General features: G+C 45.7%; 2 protein-coding genes across 3 annotated transcripts in view; one reads left to right on the forward strand and one right to left on the reverse strand.

The window, feature by feature from the left end:
• The first annotated feature begins 9,686 nt into the window (after nt 1-9,686).
• Nucleotides 9,687-24,039, forward strand: part of Fstl5 (follistatin-like 5) — a 41,690-nt gene continuing 27,337 nt past the window's right edge. For both annotated transcript variants that reach the window (XM_076897631.1, XM_076897632.1), the window contains exon 1: nt 9,687-9,896. The gene's annotated coding sequence lies outside the window, so the exon portion shown is untranslated. The remainder of the gene's footprint in view (nt 9,897-24,039) is intronic.
• Nucleotides 16,170-17,808, reverse strand: LOC143425118 (acyl-CoA Delta-9 desaturase). The gene is made up of 5 exons (XM_076897636.1): nt 17,592-17,808; nt 17,226-17,356; nt 16,931-17,136; nt 16,533-16,715; nt 16,170-16,434 (listed from the first exon to the last, which is right to left on the reverse strand). The coding sequence occupies exons 1-5, from the start codon at nt 17,806-17,808 to the stop codon at nt 16,170-16,172; spliced, it is 1,002 nt and encodes a 333-aa protein (XP_076753751.1).

Here is a 24,039-nt window from a genome sequence, read left to right on the forward strand (position 1 = left end):
TATACGCCTTTGTCAATGGTCTAACCTTCATTATTAATTACGCATTATTACATGCGACATTGCATGTGTTATAGAATGAGTGACTTATTTTATATCGTACCTCGTAAATATTGATAGATGTGTCAACTTTGAAGTGCTGTGGTAACAAGGAAAAATGTTGTCATCGTTCTGAAATCACTTATTCCTGGCAGCAGGTTATACGCGACACTGTTTAAACACTTAACTGTAAAAATAATAGCACAAGTTCTTGATAAAATTGGTTAAAATACACTTAGAATACCCGCGTTTTTCCGACAAGAACGACAACGAACTTACTACAGGTACAGATGATTTATTGCTCTGATCTAACACTGATTGCATTTTAACATCACGTTATACGAATGCACTAGCGCCCTCCTACTAGATTTACATCATTTCCAACGTTATCGACAAAGAGATATAATACTCGCTCAAAGACTCCACTCCTCACCCTTGTGCAGCTAAAATATCACCGATCACCAATTTTTGCTATTCCTCACATCCAATACTACATTACTATATAAAACTTTCAAACGAGTGGCTCAAAACTTCGCGATACGTGTACTCGCTACGATCGCCGAAGCTGTACTAACGCTGGATATGCGACTACAATCGTAGAGGACCTTTATCTTAATCCCCATTTTTCGTCACAATGTCACTTTCCAACTGAAAACAGAAACAGCCTAAGAAACCTATTCCACGAACCAATACTTCGCATCTATCAACTGGAGATAACGAAATTCAGCATAAATACAGCTGCTCGAGTTGCCACGCGAAACATCCTGGCGAGTGAGAATCGCCATTCGACCGCAAAGGGTAGAAATTGCCACTCAAACCAGGAATTTATATTAATTTAGAGAGAATGATTTCTACCTATCAAATATGTTTCATCACAGTTATCTAAAAATTTAAGCGAATATAAAGATACATCATATAATATATACCATATCTTTAAGATCTCGTAATACTTCCAAAAAGAAACGCAAAGGAAATACAAATCCAAAAAACAGTAAAGAATAGAGTTAGTAGAACATTTTATACGAACGAATAGAAAGATGAGAAACGTATGCATAATAAAAGTGCAAAAATTAATCAATTATAAGCCACTATAGTATGTAAGTACACGGAGTAACAGTTGAATGAACTCGCAACCTTACAAAGGTGAACTAGGGTGGTACATAAGTAGCTTCGTTTCAGGGTCAATCTCAGTTGCGTCTTGGACGCGGAGGTCGACGGACCTACGTCAGTATTTTGAACTAGCTCATGTAGGGTGGGGGGGGTGGGGGGATCTCAATGATGTTCCTGGTCCTGTAGGGTGGGGGGTGGGGGGATCTCGAAGAGGTTCCTGGTCCTGTGGGGTGGGGGGTGGGGGGATCTCGAAGGGGTTCCTGGTCCTGTGGGGTGGGGGGTGGGGGGATCTCAATGATGTTCCTGGTCCTGTAGGGTGGGGAGTGGGGGGACCTCGATGATGTTCCTGATCCTGTGGGGTGGGGGGTGGGGGGATCTCAATGATGTTCCTGGTCCTGTAGGGTGGGGGGTGGGGGGACCTCGATGATGTTCCTGGTCCTGTGGGGTGGGAGGTGGGAGGGATCTCGATGAGGTTCCTGGTCCTGTGAGGTGGGGGGTGGGGGGATCCCAAAGAGGTTCTTAGATCTGTGGGGTGGGAGGTGGGGGGGATCTCAAAGAGGTTGCTGATCCTGTAGGGTGGGGGTTGGGGGGATCTCGATGAGGTTCCTGGTCATGTGAGGTGGGGAGTGGGGGGGATGTTAAAGAGGTTCCTGGTCATGTGAGGTGAGGGGTTGGGGGATCATGAAGAGGTTCCTGGTCCTGCGGAGTGGGGGCTGGGGTCATCTTAAAGTGGTTCCTGATGCTGTGGAGTGACGAGTGGAGGCATATTGGAGAGACTGCTGGTCCCATGGAAGGAAGGTGATGGAGGCTGCTGGTCCGATGGTCACGTCCTTGGTCTGCTGAGGTGGTAAGTTTGAACAAACTGTTATTTAATTTAATGATGGGTCCCTGCGTAGTCACCTCCACGGGGTGGGCCTGGGCCCTTGGTAACGTTTTCGAGAGATTGCGCTCTCGAAAACGATATCATGCTAAGGACTACGCGCGTAGATTTAAGTACAGTTGTAGACTCAATACTAGAACTACCAAAGCATTTAAACTGATTTTCATTTCCAACTTATAGATTCTTACTAACTTCATATAGAGATTCATACATTCATATATAGAATTTTCTATAATTTTGCATCAATTAAAATTTTTCATTTAACTTTTTATTTTTATTAACTTTTATTCTTTGCTTTCCCTTTCGAGTATTTTTACTTCTTCGTATGACTATCATTCTATTTTCTGTTTGCATGAAATTAAAATATTTTACTGCGGGTAATTCTAATGTTGAGTCAATTGCGAACTTTGTACTAGATTGTAAATTATGTAGTTAGTTAAGCTAGAGTTTAAGTTAAGTTAAGTATTGCGTTTTCGCCGAGGGATGCGTGCGTTTCTTAGTTTTAATCATTTTTGTATAAAATTGTAATAAAATTGTAAAGAAATACATTTTCTTATCCAAAATGAGCAACAGCCACTTTTACCATCCGTTACCTCTCATTCTCACATAAATCGGTTCGCGTTTAGTCTGTACCGATGAAAATGCGTTACACACTCCCTTGAGCATTCTTATTTTCTACTGCGTGAAACCGCTTCACGCAGTTCGTTTTCCTTTTCTCTCGAGACTTCGTCTTCTAGTGCCACGCAGCGAGATAGTCGATGCTCAATCAAACTGATGTGGTTTTCGGAGCCCATTGAGATTTCGCAGCCCTTGTCGATTGGTACGCCCGTTGGGTACTCGACTTGGGTATAGGCTTAGCACATTGGACGCGCTCATCGCGGTTCGTTCCGAGTAGCTCCTACCCCGTGCCGCTGGGGTCTTCGGACCTGCTGTAAGACGGTTTGGGGCGGTCTACGGAGTTCGTTCTCGTCGGTGGGCAATGCGTCCTACTGCTAAGCCTCGCTGAATTCTTGATGGTACCCGCATTCACCATTGGGGAGAGCGTGGTATCAACTGTTTCGACGTAAGACGTGGCATAACTTGTTCGCGATTCGCGTCGGGTATGGTTCATCTGTGACTAATGTTGAACCATCGGGTAGAATGCTCTCGCGAGAATGTGACGCAGGTTTATTGGTACTTGTTCGTTTTGCTCGCGTCGCGTATTTTATCTCAATTTTTACTTGATATTAGTTTCTTTTCTTAACTTCAATTTAACTTAATTTGATTTCAATTTTTACTAAGTCATCATCTTAAATGTCGTACCGTAAGACACTTTAATTATACTAAAGTGTCAGTAGAGTCACTTTAAAGATTTCATTTTGGTTAAGAAAATGGCATTTCTCGTCATCCCTTTCGCAAAAAATCCATACTGCAATCTCTAAAATCTATGTAAAGAGAATGTATTATGGATTCCGGTTGTTTGAAAGTTGAAAGTAGAGTCAGTCCTCGGTACCTTCTGTACCGAGAACACATAGATGTAATGGAGGGTGGATGGGACTAGGGAAATAGGGATGGGTCCCTGCGTAGTCACCTCCACGGGGTGGACCTGGGCCCTTGGTAACGTTTTCGAGAGATTGTGCTCTGGTAAACGATATCAAGCTAAGGACTACGCACGTAGACTTAAGTACAGATGTAAATTCAATATTAGAACTGCGAAAGCATTTAAACTGATTGTCTTATATAGACCTTATACATTAATTTTTAGAATTTTCTATAATATTCCATTAACTTCAATTTTCTTCTCACTTTTCATTTTCTATTCTTTGCTTTCTTTTTCGAGTATTTTTACTTTTTCGCACAACTATCATTCTACTTTGTTCGCATGAAATCAAAATACTTTTACTGCTGGTAGTTCTAATGTTGAGTTAATTGCGAACTTTGTACTGGATTGTAAATTGTATAGTTAGTTAAGCTAGAGTTTAAGTTAAGTTAAGTTCAGTTAAGTTTAGGTTCTCGCCGCTGGATCGCCGCTGGATCGCCGATGGATCGCCGTTGGAGCGCCGCTGGATCGCCGAGGGATTTTAATTATAAAAATTTTTATATATTATATATGTATGTAATTTATATATTATATTATATTTATATATTATATTGTGTATTTATATGTTATATATGTATGTAATACCCCTATTCCCTTCTTTTTCCTTATAATAAAATTGTAAATGAATACATTTTCTTATCCAAAGTGAGAAATAGCCACTTTCATAATCCGTTACAACTCGTTCATTAAAATAGAACACAATTGTTCTATTATAAATCGGTTCGCGTTTAGTCAGTACTGATGAACATGCGTTACAATCTCCCTTGAGCATTCTAGTTTTGTGCTACGTCAAATCGCTTCACGTACTTTTCTTTTTCTTTCTTCGTTCGAGATTTCGTCTTCCATCGCCACGCAGTGAAACAGCCGAGACCCAATCAAACCAATGTGGTTTTCGGTGTCCATCGAGATTGTGCAGCTCTGGTCGAATACGCTCGGGGTACTCGATCAGGGTATCGGCTTAGCACAGTGGACGTACCTCTTAATGGAGTCGCGACGTTGTATTCCTACCCCGTGCCGCTGGGGCTTCAGCCTGCTGTAAGTCGGTACGGGGATGGTCTACGCGGTTCGTTCTTCATTGAGAGCAATGCCTCCACTTGCTAAGCCTTGCTAAGATCTCGATGGTATCCGCATTCACCATTGGGGAGAGCGTGGTTTCGACAGTTTCAATGTAAGACGTGGCATAACTTGTTCGCGATTCGCGTCGGGTATGGTTCATCTAGTGACTAGAGTCGAACCATCGGGTAGAATGCTCTCGCGAGGATGTGACGCAGGTTTATTGATACTTGTTCGTTCCGGTCGCGTCGCGAATTTTATCTCCTATTTTCATTTTCTATTTTCTATCATTTCATCTTCTATTATCTTCTATTTTATCTTCAACTTAGCTTCATTTCTTAATTTGAGTTTAATTTTCTTAGTATCAATTTCTTTTTTAATAGAAAAGTAGAATTTAGATTATCGCATCGTATTCCCTTTTGCGAAACACTTTAATTATTCGAAAGTGTTTGTAGAGTCACTTTAGAAATTTCACTTTGGGTAAGAAAATGCCATTTCTTATCATCCCTTTCGTAAAGTCCATACTGCAATCTCTAAAATCTATGTAAAGAGAATGTATTATGGATTCCGGTTGTTTGAAATTCAGAAGTAGAGTCAGTCCTCGGTACCTTCTGTACCGAGAACACAAGTATGTAATGGAGGGTGGATGGGATTAGGGACATAGGGACGGGTCCCTGCGTAGTCACCTCCACGGGGTGGACCTGGCCCCTTGGTATCGTTTCAGAGAGACCGGTCTCTCTGAAACGATATCAAGCTAAGGACTACGTGCTTAGATTTAAGTTTTAATTGTTTGTAATTGTATAATTAATTATCTTATGGTTGAAATTAAATTAAGTTTAGGTTTTCGCCGTTGGATCGCCGTTGGATCGCCGTTGGAGCGCCGATGGAGCGCCGTTGGAGCGCCGAGGGATTTTAATTATATTAATTCTATATTATTTTGTTATATATTTTTATATATTGTATATGTATGTAATTTCCCTTCATATCCCTTTCCTAATATCCCTATCGTAAAGTTCATACTGCAATCTCTAAAATCTATGTAAAGAGAATGTATTATGGATTCCGGTTGTTTGAAATTCAAAAGTAGAGTCAGTCCTCGGTACCTTCTGTACCGAGAACACATGAATGTAATGGAGGGTGGATGGGATTAGGGTCCTCGGGATGGGTCCCTGCGTAGTCACCTCCACGGGGTGGACCTGGGCCCTTGGTAACGCTTTCGAGAGACCGGTCTCTCGAAAACGGTATCAAGCTAAGGACTACGCGCGTAGATATAAGTACAGTTGTAAGTTCAACACTAGAACCACCAAAGCATTTAAACTGATTCTCATTTCCAACTTATAGATTCTTACTAACTTCTTATAGAGATCTCATACATTCATTTTTAGAATTTTCTTTAATTTTGCATCAATTAAAATTTTCTTTTAACTTTTTATTTTCTATTCTTTGCTTTCTCTTTCGAGTATTTTTACTTATTCGTATAACTATCACTCTCTTTTCTTTGCATGAAATCAAAATATTTTACTGCCGGTAGTTCTATTGTTGACTTAATTGCGAACTTTGTATTGGATTGTAAATTGTATAGTTAGTTAAGCTAGAGTTTAAGTTAAGTTAAGTTAAGTTAAGTTTAGGTTCTCGCCGATGGATCGCCGATGGAACGCCGTTGGAGCGCCGATGGATCGCCGCTGGATCGCCGAGGGATTTTATTTACAGTTATTTTTATATATTATATATGTATGTAATTTATATATTATATTATATATTATATTTATATATTATATATGTATGTAACACCCCTATTCCTTTCTATTCCTCTCTATTCCTCTTTGTAACATAATTGTGAAGGAATCCATTTTCTTATCCGAAGTGAGAAACAGCCACATCCCCAATCCGTTACCGCTCATTTATCGAAATAGAATATAATTCTTCTTGCTAAAGTCGGTTCGCGTTTAGTCAGTACCGATGAAAATGCGTTACACACTCCCTTGAGCATTCTTATTTTCTACTGCGTGGAATCGCTTCACGCAATTCGTTTTCCTTTTCACTCGAGACTTCGTCTTCTATCGTCACGCAGCGAGATAGTCGATGCTCAATCAAACTGATGTGGTTTTCGGTGCCCATTGAGATTTCGCAGCCCTTGTCGATTGGTACGCCCGTTGGGTACTCGACTTGGGTATAGGCTTAGCACATTGGACGCGCTCATCGCGGTTCGTTCCGAGTAGCTCCTACCCCGTGCCGCTGGGGTCTTTGACCTGCTGTAAGACGGTTTGGGGCGGTCTACGGAGTTCGTTCTTGTCGGTGGGCAATGCGTCCTACTGCTAAGCCTCGCTGAATTCTTGATGGTACCCGCATTCACCATTGGGGAGAGCGTGGTATCAATTGTTTCGACGTAAGACGTGGCATAACTTGTTCGCGATTCGGGTCGCGTATGGTTCACCTAGTAACAGGTGTTGAACCATCGGGTAGAATGCTCTCGCGAGAATGTAACGCAGGTTTATTGGTACTTGTTCGTTTCGGTCGCGTCGCGAATTTTATTCAGTTTTGCTCCAACTCAATTTCTTTGCTTAACTTCAGTTTAACTTAATTTTATTTCCATTTTTACTAAGATTCTTGTCAATTCATCTTACAATAGAATTGTAGAATTTAGTATATCGTATCGTAGACCCTTTTGTGAAACACTTGAATTTTTCAAAGTGTAAGTAGAGGCATATTAGAAATTTCACTTTGTGTAAGACAGTGGCATTCCTAATCATCCCTTTCGTTAAGTCCATACTGCAATTTCTAAAATCTTAAATTTTGGAAAATGTATTATGGATTCCGCGTTTAAATGATTAAAGTAGAGTCAGTCCTCGGTACCTTCTGTACCGAGAACACATAGATGTAATGGAGGGTGGATGGGATTAGGGACATAGGGTTGGGTCCTTGCGTAGTCACCTCCTCGTTGGTGGACCTGGGTACTTGGTAACGTTTTCGAGAGATTAATTAATTTCTCGAAAACGATATCATGCTAAGGACTACGTATTACATTTTAGTTATTTGCGACTCAGTTAAAATTTTCTAAACTCTTGGCAGGACTTTGGAACCTTGCACAAGGTACGAATAATGATTAAAGTCTAGGTATCACTTATAATTTTCTCTTCCTCTAAAAATTGTTAATGATTTTTACTTTAATTACATTCCACTGAAGATGAACATTTGATGAAATTTTGATGAACATACATTTATGAACATTTTTGTAGCTTTTGAGGTATAGTATCAGCATTTTTAGGGGGATTATTATATCTTTTATGTGAATACACCTTAGACTATTTAATTGCATCGATAGATAGAAGATATATTGAATTATAAATATTTGAATTATATAAAACTTAAGTTTTATTGCAATTTATTGTATATTGCAGTAGTTCTATTCTAATTGATTTGATATTACCCGCTTTGGACGTAAGAGAGAGAAAGATATATAAGAAAGCTAGAAGAAAGAGTGAGACAGATGATACCAACCCTACTCTGGAACCCCTGGCGCCATCTCTGTAAAAAGTGCTCAAACTGGTCGCACAGCATTATCGACAGCGAAGTGAACTACTCAAGAACTACTAACGCCATCTTTGCAGAATGTATTGAAACTAATTACCGACCAGGTTTCAGCGCTTCTCCAAGAGATGGCGCTAGTAGTCTTCAGTAGTTTACTTCGCTGTGGATAACACTGTGCGACCAGTTTGAGCACTTTTTGCAGAGATGGCACCACGTGTAATAAATATATATAAATATTGCTTTTGGCGGAAAATTGAAAATTCTAGAAAAGACAAATGATTGTAATACGTTTCCAATGCCTTGAATAGAAATATCATCCCGAATCAGTTAAAGGATTATAATTTATAACTTCTGATGCAAGTGGATAAATTGTTCACTTGTATAAAGGTTTCATAGATTTACTTTTAGCCATTTTCCATGGTGTTTATTTATTCCTTTATCCAACTACACTCACGAGCAAGCATCATACCAGCATCATAAAAGTTGGTCCAATCCTGTATTTGAAAACATATGATAAAAGCCTTCTTAGGTGAAATATCTATCCTGTACCTCGTGTAGATGATGATAGACATGTACTTACTGCTCGTACAACTGTTGGTTCGGAAAAAGGTACTGAATTATCGGCAGCAGCGAATGTTAAGACATAGCTATGCGAATAACATAGTTAATTTTACGTACTTTAACTAAAAGTAGAATATTATAACAAAAATTATTAAACAAGATATCCTGCGTGAATTCTGTCTTTTATATATTCAGTTTTCTCTAGTCTTTCTAGTCTCCCATTTTATTTTGCAAATTTAAACTTTCATTCACGATTCCACGCGTTAAATAAAATTACAATATTGCTAATTGTACGACACTCTAAAATTAGTTTATTCCGATTTATATTTGAAATAATTGGATGCGATAAAGGAAGGAAGTTCGAATCTATTAGCCAAAGACTGATTCAACTTTACGCGTTCGACAAATCCCGTAAGAAACCCGGTCACGCGAGATTCCGTCGACAGCCAAAAACAGTTTCGCGCGAAACTAACGGCTATTCAATAAGAATCGAACGCATTAGTTAATCCCGTTTCCGCTTTCCTTCCTAATTGCTTAAATTGCCGGAAAAGTTTAAGCGAAGCTGCGGCGACGCAGGCGCGCTGCGAGGCGCACGCTGCGCCACTACCGCTCCGTCAGGTGAGGTTGGTACGGATTCCACATCGTTTTCCAACCCTCTTCTCGTGTTCAGTACACCCCAAACCATCAACGCGGTCGGTAGGTCCCAGCTATTGTGCACCCCTAATCGACGAATGCACGCGCACGCATAATACACACGCGCGCGTCCCTGTATTTGTTTATACGTTCGCATGGTCGGGTACTCGTTAAATCGCGCATCGATCTGTGGCATCGATGCAACGATTCGCGTGGTTCCTCGGTCTGATCCGTGATCGGTAAGATCGAACTATGAGATCCCCGATCCGAGACGTAGCTTGAACAAGACGATCTTAAATTCCACGCGAAATATTGTTAGCTCGACGAACCTGAATTCGCGGACACGCGATCGCTCTTCGTCAGATCGAATATCGTATTAGCACGCCGATGCGAAGATGCATACGAAAGTTTAGTCGGACCAAACAAACTTGGAGTGTGTTACCGCGGCGGTGGTTGTGGAAGTGGCCGTGAAGATTGTTACTGCGAAGCTCACCCCAGCGGAACCAGTTACACAGGGTGAGTGGAATAATTTACACTTCGTAAGATTGATGTTTACCCGTGGTCCCTGCTCAAAGTTTCACCTCAGAGAGGGATCACGAGGGATCCGATGTCGTGCACCCTCAACGTGATTGATTTAAGCTCCATGCCATGAGCTACTTCGGACGTAAGAACCTTTCGTTCAAAGTGAATCTGCTTAGAAATTATACGATACATCCCCTTTAATGTCATTTACCGGGACGTTCCCCGTGAAACGCGTTCAGTTCGTACACGCGGCACGTGAAGCTACGATCGCGATCTCAGACACCGTCCGCGGTGCAATTATATTTCCATCAAGCGTCGAGGAAGCTCGCTGAGCGAACGAATGAGGGTGGAGGAAATTCGCGTGTTTAAATCTGCCGCGCACACTGGCGCATTTAATATTCGTTATAGAAATAAGCGACACAATTGCGGTCGGTGCTATTAGCAGTTCGCGGTACCGAAAGATCCGTGAAAGGGGGCCACAGGGGTTGAAGAAAAAAGGAAAAAGCGCGACGGTAGGCCAGGCGAAACGGCGGAAACGTAGGGTAGTGGGGAAGTAAAAAGGGACAGCTAGGTTCAGGATGAATTGGTATAGAAGAATTCCACGGTCCTGGCTGCGAGTGCAGCAGCACGCGTGGGATGAATACGTGGAGATAGCCTGCATAACCGTAGCCAGGCAGGTGTGAGTGACGTCTACGTATAAACGGTGGTGTCGCGCAGGCGCCTCCACCTGTAGATACGCTGGTATACGGTGGTATACGCGAGACTAAATGCTAGATTTATCCGTCGGTGGAACAGAGCGCCGCCGGAGTATGCGGATCAATAGGATCACTCGTTCTTTTTTTCTTCCTCCTTTTTTCACGGTGTAACGCATCTTTTTACCGGGCATTTTTCACCGTTTCGTCTGAACATTCGGTGTCGCGGAATCCGATAACGTTTCGCCCACTCGTACAGCATTCGCGGGGAGCCAGCTAACGACGAGGGTGATCGATAATATTATATATGTCCGTATCTCATTGAAGGGGTCCGCTTTCGTAGTTCAAATCTCGCGTTACTCCGTCTCTGCTCTTTCACGGTTCGCCCCGTAAAGAAACGCGATCCACCGATCGTAGACACCGTTGAATTATCCTTCTTTGAGGAACTCCTCTTTCCCTCGATTTCTACCGTTTCAACGATCTACATCGCCGAGGGTGGAACGTTTCTTTCGAGCCGTGCCATCCTTTCTGCGCGATTTTGCTCATCTCTGGTGCCGATGGGTAAGTCGTAAACCACGTGACGCAGAAAAGGAACCGGGGCCAATTGAAACGATCCATTCCCATCGATAGGCAGAATTTAATCTCGCCCACGGGCGAAGTGGGGATTTAGTAAAAGGAATATAGCCGTGTCTACAGCCGCGATTCGAAAAACAATCCTGAACCACTTTCGACCGAAAAATATTTGCTTTCGAGCGAGCTGTTCAGCGTTTCGTTTGCTAACGTGAAAATTGCATTTGCCACGGAATTAAATAAACCTGAAACACGCGACGCGACGCGACGACACCCTCATACCGCCCCCCCCCTCCCCACCCCGGTTCGACGTTCGTTTAATCGAAATCGCTGACATTTTTATTTATTTAACGCGATACGCGATACACCCATCGGGTGGCAATACGCGGGAAGCGTGATCGATCCGTTGGGAAATTGCTGACACCCGTCACGAAATATTCCCGTGCAAAGAAAGAAAAAAGGAGGAAGGGTGAAAAAACAATAGCCGCGCCCGGCGCGTTTCACTTTCAAATTATAGCGCAGGGGAAATCCGCGAGTGATCTCGTTGAATAATTTCGCACGGTCCAGCTCGACATCGGTTACAGTTCCAACACTGTCCGTTCGCAACCCCCGACCCGATGCGGTTTCCTTCCCATTATCTCATGCTCATTGCTTTCGTGGTCGTTTCCATTACTCTCGTTATCGTTTCCTATGCGCCGCGTCTTTCTTCGTTTCGTATCGCGACCGCGGTCCTCCGGTCCGCGCCACACTGTCGTTATTAACATTAGCATCTTTATGATTATCAGCGGTCGTGAGCGTTATTATTTTCAACCGCGCGGCTCCCAGCCACGTGGAAAACACGAGAGGAACCCATCGCTGTGTATCCGTTATGAATTACATTAGCTTTTCAAAACAGCCATGCATTGTATATACGTGCACGAGCGCAGTGAGGAGAGGCAGAATGCACAGGGTTGTAATACCACCCCCGTGGCTCGACTGCGCCGGGGCCTGAACGCGTAAAATGCGAAGTTAAAGGGAATAAGGGTAGCCGGACCGAATAGGACGCGTGTCGCCGGCACAATCCTCGTCGCTGGGTCAAAAGTTCAGAACTTTTGTCATGCAGCTACACGGTGTAGCTGAACTAGGGGCCGTATTGATCTCCAGCGAGCGGTACCGGTGAAAAAAAAAAAAAAGAAGTTCTCAGAGATTTAACGAGAGGCTCTTGGCGATGAGCTGCTTTCCAAACAATACTACGTACGCGCTGGCAGAGAGTCCGAACACGAGCGCGCTTATGCTCGAAAGCACCGCTGCACCACCGGCTCGCACATCGCGTCGTTCACTCGCCAGACCGCTTCCGCTCACTCTGCTTCTCCTTCCTACTGCTTTTTCCCCTTTTGCCCCCTTTCCTCCTCTTTTTTTCCATTTTCCGCCTCGTTCTTTGAGTCGCCAGCACTCGCCACGCCATTATCACCGGCTTTTTGGCCGCCTTCAGTGCTCGATCCATATAATGCCTACGCTTTTACCTCTCCTCACGACCTCCGAAACGAGCCAGAAATGTCGCTGCCGCGGTTTGTCGAGCCGGTTCCCCGTGCCCACCCGCCCAGTCCCTTCTATTCTACTCGCTAGCTCCAACGCGGCCCTGTAATGTCTTCTTTGATCGCCTCTCTCAGTGGCGGATCTCGCGTTTTTCCCTCGCCTCTCTCGCCAGATTAAACGTCGAACTGTTGCTTCGAAAGACGACGCGGCCCGTTTCACCGTGGATGACTCTCGCTCGTCTTTGATTCCCCGGCATCGTTCCATCTCTGTGACGCGCGGCATGGGACGCTGATGAAACGGACCCAGAGTCTGCCAGAGAGCGACTTCCGCGCGGCACAGTAGCTGGCAGGTATCGTTCGTTCGGGATCGCGATGAAAGGCAACGGCTGATGGCGAACTTTATTGGTGTACAGATGATATAAAACGGGGGGATTGCGGTAAACTCGAGCATAAAATCGAACAACGTTGGGTAACAAACGCTCGCGGGCCGACGACCGTGCGCTTGTAAACTTTCTTGCCGGTTTAAAGTAAGCTCGGCTTATGCATTTATGCATACCTCGGGCACGCGGTAACGCCTAATAGCCGAGCCGTGATATATCGCCGTCGGCCCGTTGAGCTGTGCAAAACTCTCTGACCATATTTATAGTTATTGTACGTCCCCGCTGCGGAATGGGACCGTAATTCTTTTCTAATTAAAACGTTAAATTCAGCCGAGAAAAACTGGCGCCGCGCGTTCGAAGCCCTGTCCGCTCGATCCTCCCTTTGTTACCAGTAATTCTCGCCGATCAAAGATGCTCTCGCGATATAGACGGGGCACGTTATAACGCACGGCCGAGGGAAACGATGGGAAATCTGATTTTTCGGCCCGCGTATCGGATCAGCGAACGACCCTATCGCGTGTACGCGATTCAAATTTATTCAGCCGCCTCGGGGCGACGGTAAAAGACACATCAGAGAGGCGCTCACAGACAGAATGTGTCTTATCGATCCGTCCTATTGCGATGGTCATAACAAATTCATGGAGGGAAATACTCCGGGACGGCGAGGAAAACGGCCGAGGTACAACGACGTTCCCCGTGAATGCTGGCGGTACTGATTTCGTTCCTTATCGCCAATCGATACGCGCGGTAAGATCGCCGGAAAAATTGCCGCCTCGAGAGCGGCTTTCCCGCGGAACTGCTTTTAAATTAAGACACAGCCGCAATTAAGGGTAACCGGAATCGATAAACGCCCGGCACGAACTTGATCGCAAAAATGCTAACTACTCGCTCTGGGTGCAGCGCGATATTTCTCGAACGCCTCGAGGACAAACACCCTCCGCCGCGAGTATTCGTTTTGTATCTCAATCTCGATTCGCACAAATCGTTTAAGGATTTGCTTTGCAATCCGCTTGGACTAGCGACATCCCTGAAACACAACGTTAATCGATCACCTGCTACATCCATTTTTAGTTTCCATTGTGCCTTCGCGGCACCTACGCTCCGTAGATAGAAAAAAAGAAAGCGAAGAGGACGGTTTCTACTCTGTTATTATCGTCCACTTATCATCCAGGAATATCTGTCGATGATAAAAATACACAGGGCAGTAGCCTCGTAACGGCGACTGCCGTGCCGTACGTACATACGGTGAAACAATGTTCCGTCTGGCTATAAATATGAGAACACGCTATAACCGCGTTGCCTTCGTATCATACTTATGGAAACCGGCCGCGTATTTTCGCCCGACTTTACGATAGCCCGTGTTCCGCGTCGCCGTTTCTCTCTTTTTTTTCTCCGGCCGTCCTTTATTTTCCATCCCGCTGCCTAAAAATAAACGGGGGCGAACCCCGCGGTAATCTGGGACGCGGGCGAGCGATACCGCTGGACAGGATACACAAGGAGCAGGAACGGCCGCCCCGTATTTGCATAGCGTGCGGATCTACGCGCGATATCAATCGCGTGGCTAATACAAATCTGGTAAGTATTAAACGATCGCGAACACGACGGCGCACACGTGTTTTCCGTGGACCGCCACCGGCCGCCGCCGTAATTACTGGATCGTTAGAGCCTCGGTTACCGTTGTTGCGTTCATAATTAATTCTCGCCCGTTTCGATGAATAATCCCGGCGATATGCACGCTGTCCCGTGTCGGGAAACGACGAGTGAAAGTGGTGTGCGCCGGAAACGCGCGCGCCCCACCCCGAAAATACGCATCCCCGTTAAATACCGGCCATTAACGATAGCGCGATGAAAATTCATGCGAAACTACGAGTGCCGACCGCGTAACGATTTATTCCCGCGTTAAATCGCCTGTTAATCGACTGCGCTAAATACCGCGCGACACTCTATGAAACTGAACGTTTCGACGGTCCACCGAAGACGATTAAATATGAGCGGAAGAGGATGCGAAACGGATTAAAATAGCGGAGAAACTGTCGCTGGGGCATCGTTTTCTGGTCGCGTCCCGCTAGAGGAACGGAGGACCGAAAAGGGAGCGAGAAGAACCGCGGCGCGTACAGGTGCACCCCGAATGCATGGGGTAAACACCGTTCATTAGTGCAGCATTCATTAGCCGCCTTCACAAACCTGTGACCCTTCGCTGGTGTTTTCACGGTTAAATGCAAGATTGAACGAGGCCGCTTTCGGACAGCGCCACCCTTACGGCCTTCTTTAATAAACGAACAACGCGACGCGCAACAAACGAGCCTATACGCTGAGAAATACCTCTTAAAGTGGAACGAACGCATATATACGGCGTGTCGAAGGAATAGTTTTCACATTTTACCGGCGTACCAGTATTTAGAGCTTGTAAACGTGGAGCCGTGTTCAAAGTTTGTCGTCAGCTCGACGTTCGTTCGTTGTGCAGGTACGCAGGAACCGGGGAATTCGTGAAGTTGCTGAGTAAAGTAAGCCTTATTCCGTTTCATTTGTAAATGGTATTTGCATTACGAAACGACCTGCCGCGGAGGCATTCTGTTCGCTCGCGTTACGCGCGGTACGCTGCTTCGGTAAATATTCCCACCAATTAATACGAATCCGTCTTAATTGCCGTTTACAGTCGGCCGTGCACTCTCTGTACTTTATCGCGTATCATTTACGTTCGCCGGTTATCCCGATCTCGCTCGTCGTCGGCTCCATTATAAAAACGCACCGTGGTGACTTTAATTCGCGAAAAGCCCGCGTCCGCTGGGAACACGTACAGCAAACTATTTGCCCGTGCATACGCAGCGACTCGATATTATACGCGTACGTGTCCGCGCATATACGTCGGCCTGGTCCGATAGCGTCGCGAAAATATGATAAATAAACCTGGAACGATTGCGAAAGGTTCCGAACGACCACCGAAACGCGTAAATCCCGCGTCCAACGCTGCGCGCGTCTACGTGCAAAAAGCGTGCGAATGAAAAAAAGAGAACCGCGAACTGTTTCCCCGTAGGAAATAATATTTCGCCCACGACCGGTTGCAGTCGATGAAAAATTAATACGGGGAAAAGGTTGAACACGGTGCGTCCATCAGTGTCTTCGCTGTCCCCAAAAGCTGTCCGTGCCGTCGCCATTTTTCAGACTCCTTCGATCGACCAGCTCCACCCGTGGCGTTTTTAAATCGTGCGCCAACCCTAAATACGCCATCAGCTCTATGAAGCCGGTGGTTGCGTTCAGCCCATACGACCCCAGCTCGGCAGCCTTGTAATCCCACGGGAAAGAATGATGGTAATTATGCCAACCTTCACCCAGTGCGAAGAAAGAGACGGCCGGGTTCTCCGTCGACCTCAACGCCCTGCGGCGGAATGGAAACAGGGTTAAATCGCGCATGAAAAACGGCCCCGTGTCAAAGTTTTAATTAACTACGGTGTACACGGCCGTCTAGAGACTTGCCTGTCGTACGGTCGATTTCCCCACATGTGGGCGAAACTGTTCACGGCAAAAGTCGCGTGCAACGACCAAACGTACCGAATGATCACCGCGGAAACACTTACGAACCAGGTCTCACGCCAACCGTATACTGGTACCAGCGTCGGGAAAACGAAGCACAGCCAGATCATGATGAACTCGTAATATCTGAAATGCGATAAATATAGAAATCTGAATATTTCTAAACTGTATGAAACGCTCAAATTGAAAAGGGAGAAACGAAAAATGTACCTGTCCATTTATAATATTAGATGCATTTATTATAGAGTAAAATTAATATTAAACATGACGGATCTCTGGTATAAAAGTGCAGACGCGAGCATATTTCGAACGTATCAGTTGCAGCGCGTTTAATATCTTACTTGTCGAAAAATTGTATTACAGGATCCGCGGCGATGTCGCTCATATCGATTTTACTGCCGTACTCCTTCACAGCCGGGTGTCGTTTAACCATCAGCCAGCCGATATGAGAGAAGAAAAACCCACGAGACGCGTCGTGCGGGTCGGCGCACGTTTCCGTATATCTGTGATGGGTTCTGTGGTCTCGTATCCACTTATAAAAGCGCGTCTAATTGAACGAAAATTCTGATTAAATCACCGATCCAACGTTCCTCGACCGAATATACGAATACAGAGAGCTGTGAGAAATTCGCCCACCTGGCCAGCCATGCAATATAAATAAGCCAGGAAGATTCGCAGGGGTGTCTTGGCGGAATAGGTTTTGTGAGCCCAGAGTCGATGCGCTCCAGCTGTTATTCCCAAACCAGTTACAAGTCCGTATGCGATGGCTTGATGGACGTGCGACAGAACAGAAATGTATATACTGTCGACGCTTTATTAAATCTTCAGGTTTAACACGCGAAAAATCGAATGGAAATTGATACAGGATTGTAGTGAGGAAATGTCCACGAATGGCCTATAAAAAATTCTAAACGGACAAGAATAGAAACGGAGTGGAGGAAATTCGGGAACAGAAAACGAATTTCCGGGGCGAAGTAGATACGGGCCACGATGTGTACTTACTCCAAATCCACGTCCACAGCTTGGCATCTCGATAGCCGTTCACGAAACCGTAAACAGGGAGGAAATGAAGCACAATGATGCCAATCACATTTCGCCATATTATCGGTTGCCTGGCTGGGATTCGTTCTGTCAGCACTCGAGGTGGTTCCCCGCCATCCTCCGCCGTCTGACTGGCGTCTTTTTTCTCCACGTACCGAGTCATCGTCGAGCTGTACATGGTTGGGGCGGCACTCGCTTAATTTTCACCCCTAATATGAAAATCGATTACCATTTCCGTTGGCGCTCCGATAAAAATAATTCCCCCCATTTTCCGCTCTGATTTTACGACGGACTATCGTCCAAAATTACCAGTCGTTAAATGCATTACCGAAACTCTTAATTATCTTCCCATATGGCCGTCCATTAAATTAATTCATTCATTCGCTATTAACCATTAACTAATCATGCATTATGAATCAGCGAATCGATAATAGATTACCATTCTCACGGATTAAAATATTATATTATATTATTCAATTATATTATTAATTAATCAGCGTTACTAATCCGTCTAATAACCGTCAATTAAGTATACGATGTAAAAGCGATAATTGGATCTACGTCGATTGCATCATCGATTCTTATTTCGCTACTTATACGTGCGCATATAGCTAAACCTCGAGTACACGATCTGCTCGTTAGGCATAATTTCCCAGGCGTAAAGAAATTGCTCGTGGCCGACACGCGTGCAGGCGTATTTTAGAGAATTATAAATATCATGGAAATACAATACACGGTCTCGTAATATAAATCACCAGCGGAATTTTTTAGGGGGTAATAGCCACCCCTAATAGTCTTACCGCTTAATGCCGTCGATAAAAAGGATCGTGGAAAATAGAGCAAACTGCGAAGTCGCTCCCGAAACTATTTGTCATTCGAGGCGATTGCCAGCCCTGCCTCTGAATAACGCCGGCCAAATGCGGCGTAAACGCGATAAAATAAATAATGCTCTCGACGTTGCAATTAACCGGTACCATTCTCCCGAAGTAATCCGCGCGATTTACCCGGACACGGATACCGTAAGTAGCCGAATCGAACGTCGACGAATATATAGGACGCCGCGACGAGACGGACGACGGTCGGGTGATTAAACGTCGCTGGTGCACGCTCCAAGGTGCTCTCCCTTAATCTCTGACACCCTTTATTGCCCGTAACACGACTAAGGACGGCCTTTTTAGCCAACAAATCCAACACTTGTCGCAAGCGACGGGATACCCGATGCCTCGACGAACACCCCCGCGAATTATTCGCGGGGGATGTTTCGAGGCGAAGCAGTTGATTCGTAGAAACGGAAGAGGCGGCGTTCGGTGACGTCGCTGCGAATCTCTTGCCCCCTGAGTTCTTGGATTTAATCAAAAGTTTAATGCATTCAAGAAAGATTTCGTGCGGCACGAATTACGCTGAACCGGAATCTCTAAAGAGTCGTGCAGAGATTCTGAGGATTCTTTCCCGTTCCGGCATTGTCGATTCAGGATGAAATCAACGCGGCAATGGCGGGGGGAATTTTATTAACCGATCCGGTTACTGGAACGCGGCAGAAATACGCTCGAACAGTTGTCCGACTTTGCATTAATAATTCAATAAAGCCGAGGACACACATGCGACGTCCTGGCCCGCTGCATCTGATCGGCGCATAAAACTGCCGCGCGGCCGACATCTGCGACTTCCGGGCGCACCCGCGCGCTAAAAGATACATCCCCGATATATGGAAAGGTTCCCGTCCTCCGACCAATCCCTGCGTATGCCCCCGACAGTTTCACGTCAAACAAACCCACGGTTCTAGGCAATTTAATATTTGCGAGCAATTAAAACGCGCGCGTAACTTCAAAGAGATACCATATTTATAACAAATGGGCTTAAATTTAAATTAGAATACAATTGGAACAAATGTAAATTAGCGTGCTGAAACTTGAAACCCTAATTCACATTTCGTTTTCACGACATTCACAATCCATTCCTCTTCAAAGTGTATTAGATTTTTGCTAAATCGGAGATACGAGTATAGATTAGAATGTCTCTGATCGAGCCTCGATTGAAATCGATTGAAACAAAAAGCAACAGAAGCTGGATTCCCAACTAGTGCTACCGCAACATAATCTCCCGGTTCGGTGCCTCGAAACCGCCGTGTTACAAAGCATATATACCAGCCCGCTAATCGCTTCGTCCATTAATCGGTTACACGCGTTCTTCCATGCGGTTATGCGTGCCCGAGTGTCTGTCGAAACCCGGCGGAGCAGTGATTTACGGTAGACCGCGCGTATCGGGCATCAAACCGAGCTACGTCGAGCTGCCGCTCGTAAAATCCCCGTCTTTCGACAGGACAGCAATTTTCTTCCCGTTTTCTGTGCCGGATCGTAAAAATCCACGCGGCACGAGCCGTGACCGACGCGTATCGCAAGCTTCGCGGCGCCCCGCGGATGATGGACCGTGGTAACGACGGTATCAGCGAGCTGCTACGCGGCGAGCGTACGCTCGCTGAAATTATCGCCCGTTCCCGCGTTGTTCGCGCCCTGCGCGACGGAATGCACCCCGTAGCGGCGATGTCAGCGACGATAACGCCGCTGATAAACGATACACGCTCGCGGGCGTACGCGCCCCATTGAAACCAGTTTAATGCACAAGCCAGATGACGAGGTCCAAACAAAGATTTACACGGTGAAATAGAATCTTTCCATACGCGATTTTTGCGTTCTGGTCAGGTTTGTTCCATCGTTTCGTAGAAGAGCGTGGGAAATGCACTTTTGACCCTCTTCCGTATCGATTTTTATTTCTTTCGGAATAGATCGAGGAGGCAGAAGGTGTTTAAATTCTCTCGAAAGGGACAGAATAGGAACGAACTTTTCTCAGAGCTGGGAAAATGCCCGCAGCTCCCCAGATATAACCTAACGAATTATTTCGAAAGTTCATCTCGCCGAGTGCATCCTGACGCGATCGCACCGTCGACATCCGTTAACGAGCGGGTTTTTGCGCCCCGCTCAAACCGTCTCGCACCGCCTGAACGCGTTTCGTATCAATGGCGCGAGCATGCAACGAAACCACCACGGCTATACCCGGCTGCAGTTAAATCCAAAACGCGATCGCTCCGAGCCCGCCGTAGATAACACCATGCAAAACCGTCGCTCGGTGACGCTTTGTAATTATCTTCTCGTCTGTTAATGACGCCTTCGCAATTTGCGAAACCGTACGGCCGTAATGGGTGTTACAGAGGGAAATACCAGTTTGAGAAATGCCCCGGCGAAATGTTCGTTACGAACGGGCCGAGACGGCGGAAACAAAAATTCGCAGGATGCCAGACAGGGGCGCGAAAGTTCTCGCGAACGCGTTTAACGTCAGTTAGAGACGAATCGCACGGTTATGCGCTCAGCGTGTCCGTTCGATGCCAGGGTTAAAGGATTGATAATGAGAGAAAGGTAGAAATTGGTAGCGACGCCGCGCCTCGTCTTTTTTGCGCGACCAATCTTTCTCATTTCTTTAACGTCGGTTCGAGTAAAAGTTACTTTCGCGTTCTAACGCCGGGAAAATGTTTGCCAATCACGACCAGACAAGAAATCACCCCGCAATTAATCTGATCGAGGTTCGGAGAAAAGATAGTTAATTGGTCACATCGTGGAAACTACTTTGGACGAACGGTTCGGGTGCTTGGGCCAGCCGTTACAGCTCGTTTAATCGGACAGTTCATTTAGTTTCGGTGGTACACCTTAAATAGAAGTCGCTCGATTCTTGGGCATGTTACGTAAATATGCGAAGTGAATAAGTTTTAATTCGATTCGATGCCAGCTTCGATTTCGTGCGAGAATAATCAGTGCACTCGGAACAATAAGGGCGGCAAACTGCTCGAGCGGTTTCATAAATGATCACGTTTGGATTTGTATTAAAAACCACGGTAAAAGTGACAAAAAAAGTTGCGCGGGTAGCCGCGAATATTTGTCATCCGACAAATGGATTCTGCGGACCGCTGTGAATAAAGCTAACCCGCGATATTTCCGTTGGAAACCAAAACCAAAGTGAAAATTTCATTTGCTAGAATCGCACTCTACGGACACGTCGCAAAGGAAGGGGTTACAATAGCGAACAGTCCAATCCATTAATAAATTTAATTGAATTTTATCGATTCTATTTAAACTTTCCGCGCGAACGTTTGATGACAATTAATCGGGATTAAATTCGTGCGGGAGCTTTCATCCCTGTACAGACTGCTCTCAAAATAAGGTTTTCCACTTTAGTAGGGCGCCCTAGTTGGAACGAAACAACCGTGGTATAACCGGTTGCGTTCGAGTTATAATCTTTCAAAGTTCCAGTATTGCGGAAAATGTTCATAGCGGCTTGTTCCAGGGAGGATACAACCCTCGTAACATCGTCTCGTAGATTGCCGAACGTGTTCGGAAATTCCGTGAGCGCTTCGGATTGTTTAACAAACATCCACGACGCGTTCGTGCAGGCGTGGTAAATTAATTAGCAACAAACTTCCTGCCAGCTTTTTCAACGTTCTCCAACATTCACGTCGCGGATTACAGACTTTTTTTTAACTTCGAGCTTTCCGTTCAGCGAAATATTTCTACGAATGTGCTCTCCGAGAACTGTTCAGGGGACGTTTGCACGTTCCATTAACGACAATCGAGTTGATCAGGAAATCTTGAATGAAATATACGCGAGATGCTCCGATCGTTAACATAAACAGTGCGCATCCGTAAAACCGTCTAGCATACCGATAACGAGAACTGTTTGTGTGCTCGCTCGATCACGAGCAACGCTGCGGAATTGCTGCACAGTCGATCAAGGTACACACAGGTGTAAGTGCATATTGTTCCAGTATCATACATCGACTTTGATGAGCAAATTAGGATTCTAACTGGTTTATCGTCGCGCAAACTCGCCTAGTTAACCGTGTGGAATATCGAGCAACGATATGCACGCGTCTACAAAGCAGAATCGTTGCTCGCAACATCGTTTTCACTCATCCGAGTTGCGATACTTCTAACGCGTACGATGAACTGTTTTCCGGTCCCGCGTGCCCCAGCCTGTTTCGTTAGCTCGAGTTCGCGACCGTTGGTTCACCGTGGCTCGGTTTCATCATCGTTTCATCATCGGATTTTATCATCGTTTCGTTCGCAACGACCGTGGAACATGTCAAGTCGCAATCAGTGCCGAATGATTTAACGCGCCTTTGCCCCGTAAACGCGGCGAGCGTCCCAATTTCGCCAGCTACTCGATGTTTATTCATTACCGGCCATCAACGATTGAACCAACGGCTGGGGAACCCTTTAACGGCGGATCATTTATCAAATGTTAACAGCTGTACACCAGCTTATCAAATACTCGACCGAAGCCACTGTATTAGCCGCGGCGAATTATCAGTCTGTACATACGCGCGCGTAATTCGCTAGATACGTCGTAATGGAGCATCATCTATCGATTATCGATAATTGCCAAAGACGTTACCGTCGTGTTTTCAACGCGATCGACGGGGCCGCCGTTTACAACGCGGCTAGCTTAAAACGACCACGCAAACGATTCTACGTAATTAAATAACCGTTTCAGAGATGTTCCGGGAGAATTATTAACTCCGCATCGAGGGTATGCACATCGACTTGCGACCTGTCGTAATTAGCAAGCGTCCCGTGGAACTCTCCAAACGATCGCTCCCGGTGCTCCCCCGTTTTTTCGTACGCCCTCTTTTTGCCTTTTTCTTTCCCCGCCCCCTTTTCTACCTACCCCACTCTAATTGCGCGTCAATCGAAACAGCTAATTACCGGCGCTCGCCCGAAAACCGAGCGGCTGACGTTGTTCGGCCCGTAACCGAGGGAAAACGTTCTCGCGCCACTTGCCAGCCCGCTCTCCGCTCGCAAAACACGACGGTAGCCGTCCAACTCATCGCGCACCGGTGTGCTTAAGTATCAGTAATCGATACATCTTGTCTGCGACGATGTCATCGCGAGCACACCCGTGGGTAGTGCGCGTTACATCGGGGACGGCCGAGTTGCACGGTTATTCCACTTACCCGGGAGCGACGACCACCCACCAGCCACTCGGAAGGTCAGTTAAATACCACGGAACGAGCACGGACCAAGTACAATCGAACTTTGCTGGGAAAGTCTCGTTACGATACCTTCGGTCTGGCCAGTCGTTTATAAAGTGCCTCCTAATCTCCCGTTGTCCAGCTAACCATCGGCGAGCCTCCAGCCGGCTGGAAGGGAAAGTGTCGAGCGTATCCCTAATCCGTAGTTCCCAGCTACGGTGGTGGGACTGTCCGGGAAAATAGGAAGAAAAAAAGCAGTGCTCACTCTGCCCGTTTCAACTTTTACTCCCTCTTCTGTCTCGATCTCCTCTAATCTCGTTCTCTAGAGTCTTCCAAAACCATCCCATAGAGGGGTTATACGTATCCCCCCAGTATACAGCACGTACGCGGCAT

The sequence above is a fragment of the Xylocopa sonorina genome, chromosome 7, assembly GCF_050948175.1.
Source record: "Xylocopa sonorina isolate GNS202 chromosome 7, iyXylSono1_principal, whole genome shotgun sequence".
Lineage (NCBI taxonomy): Eukaryota > Metazoa > Arthropoda > Insecta > Hymenoptera > Apidae > Xylocopa > Xylocopa sonorina.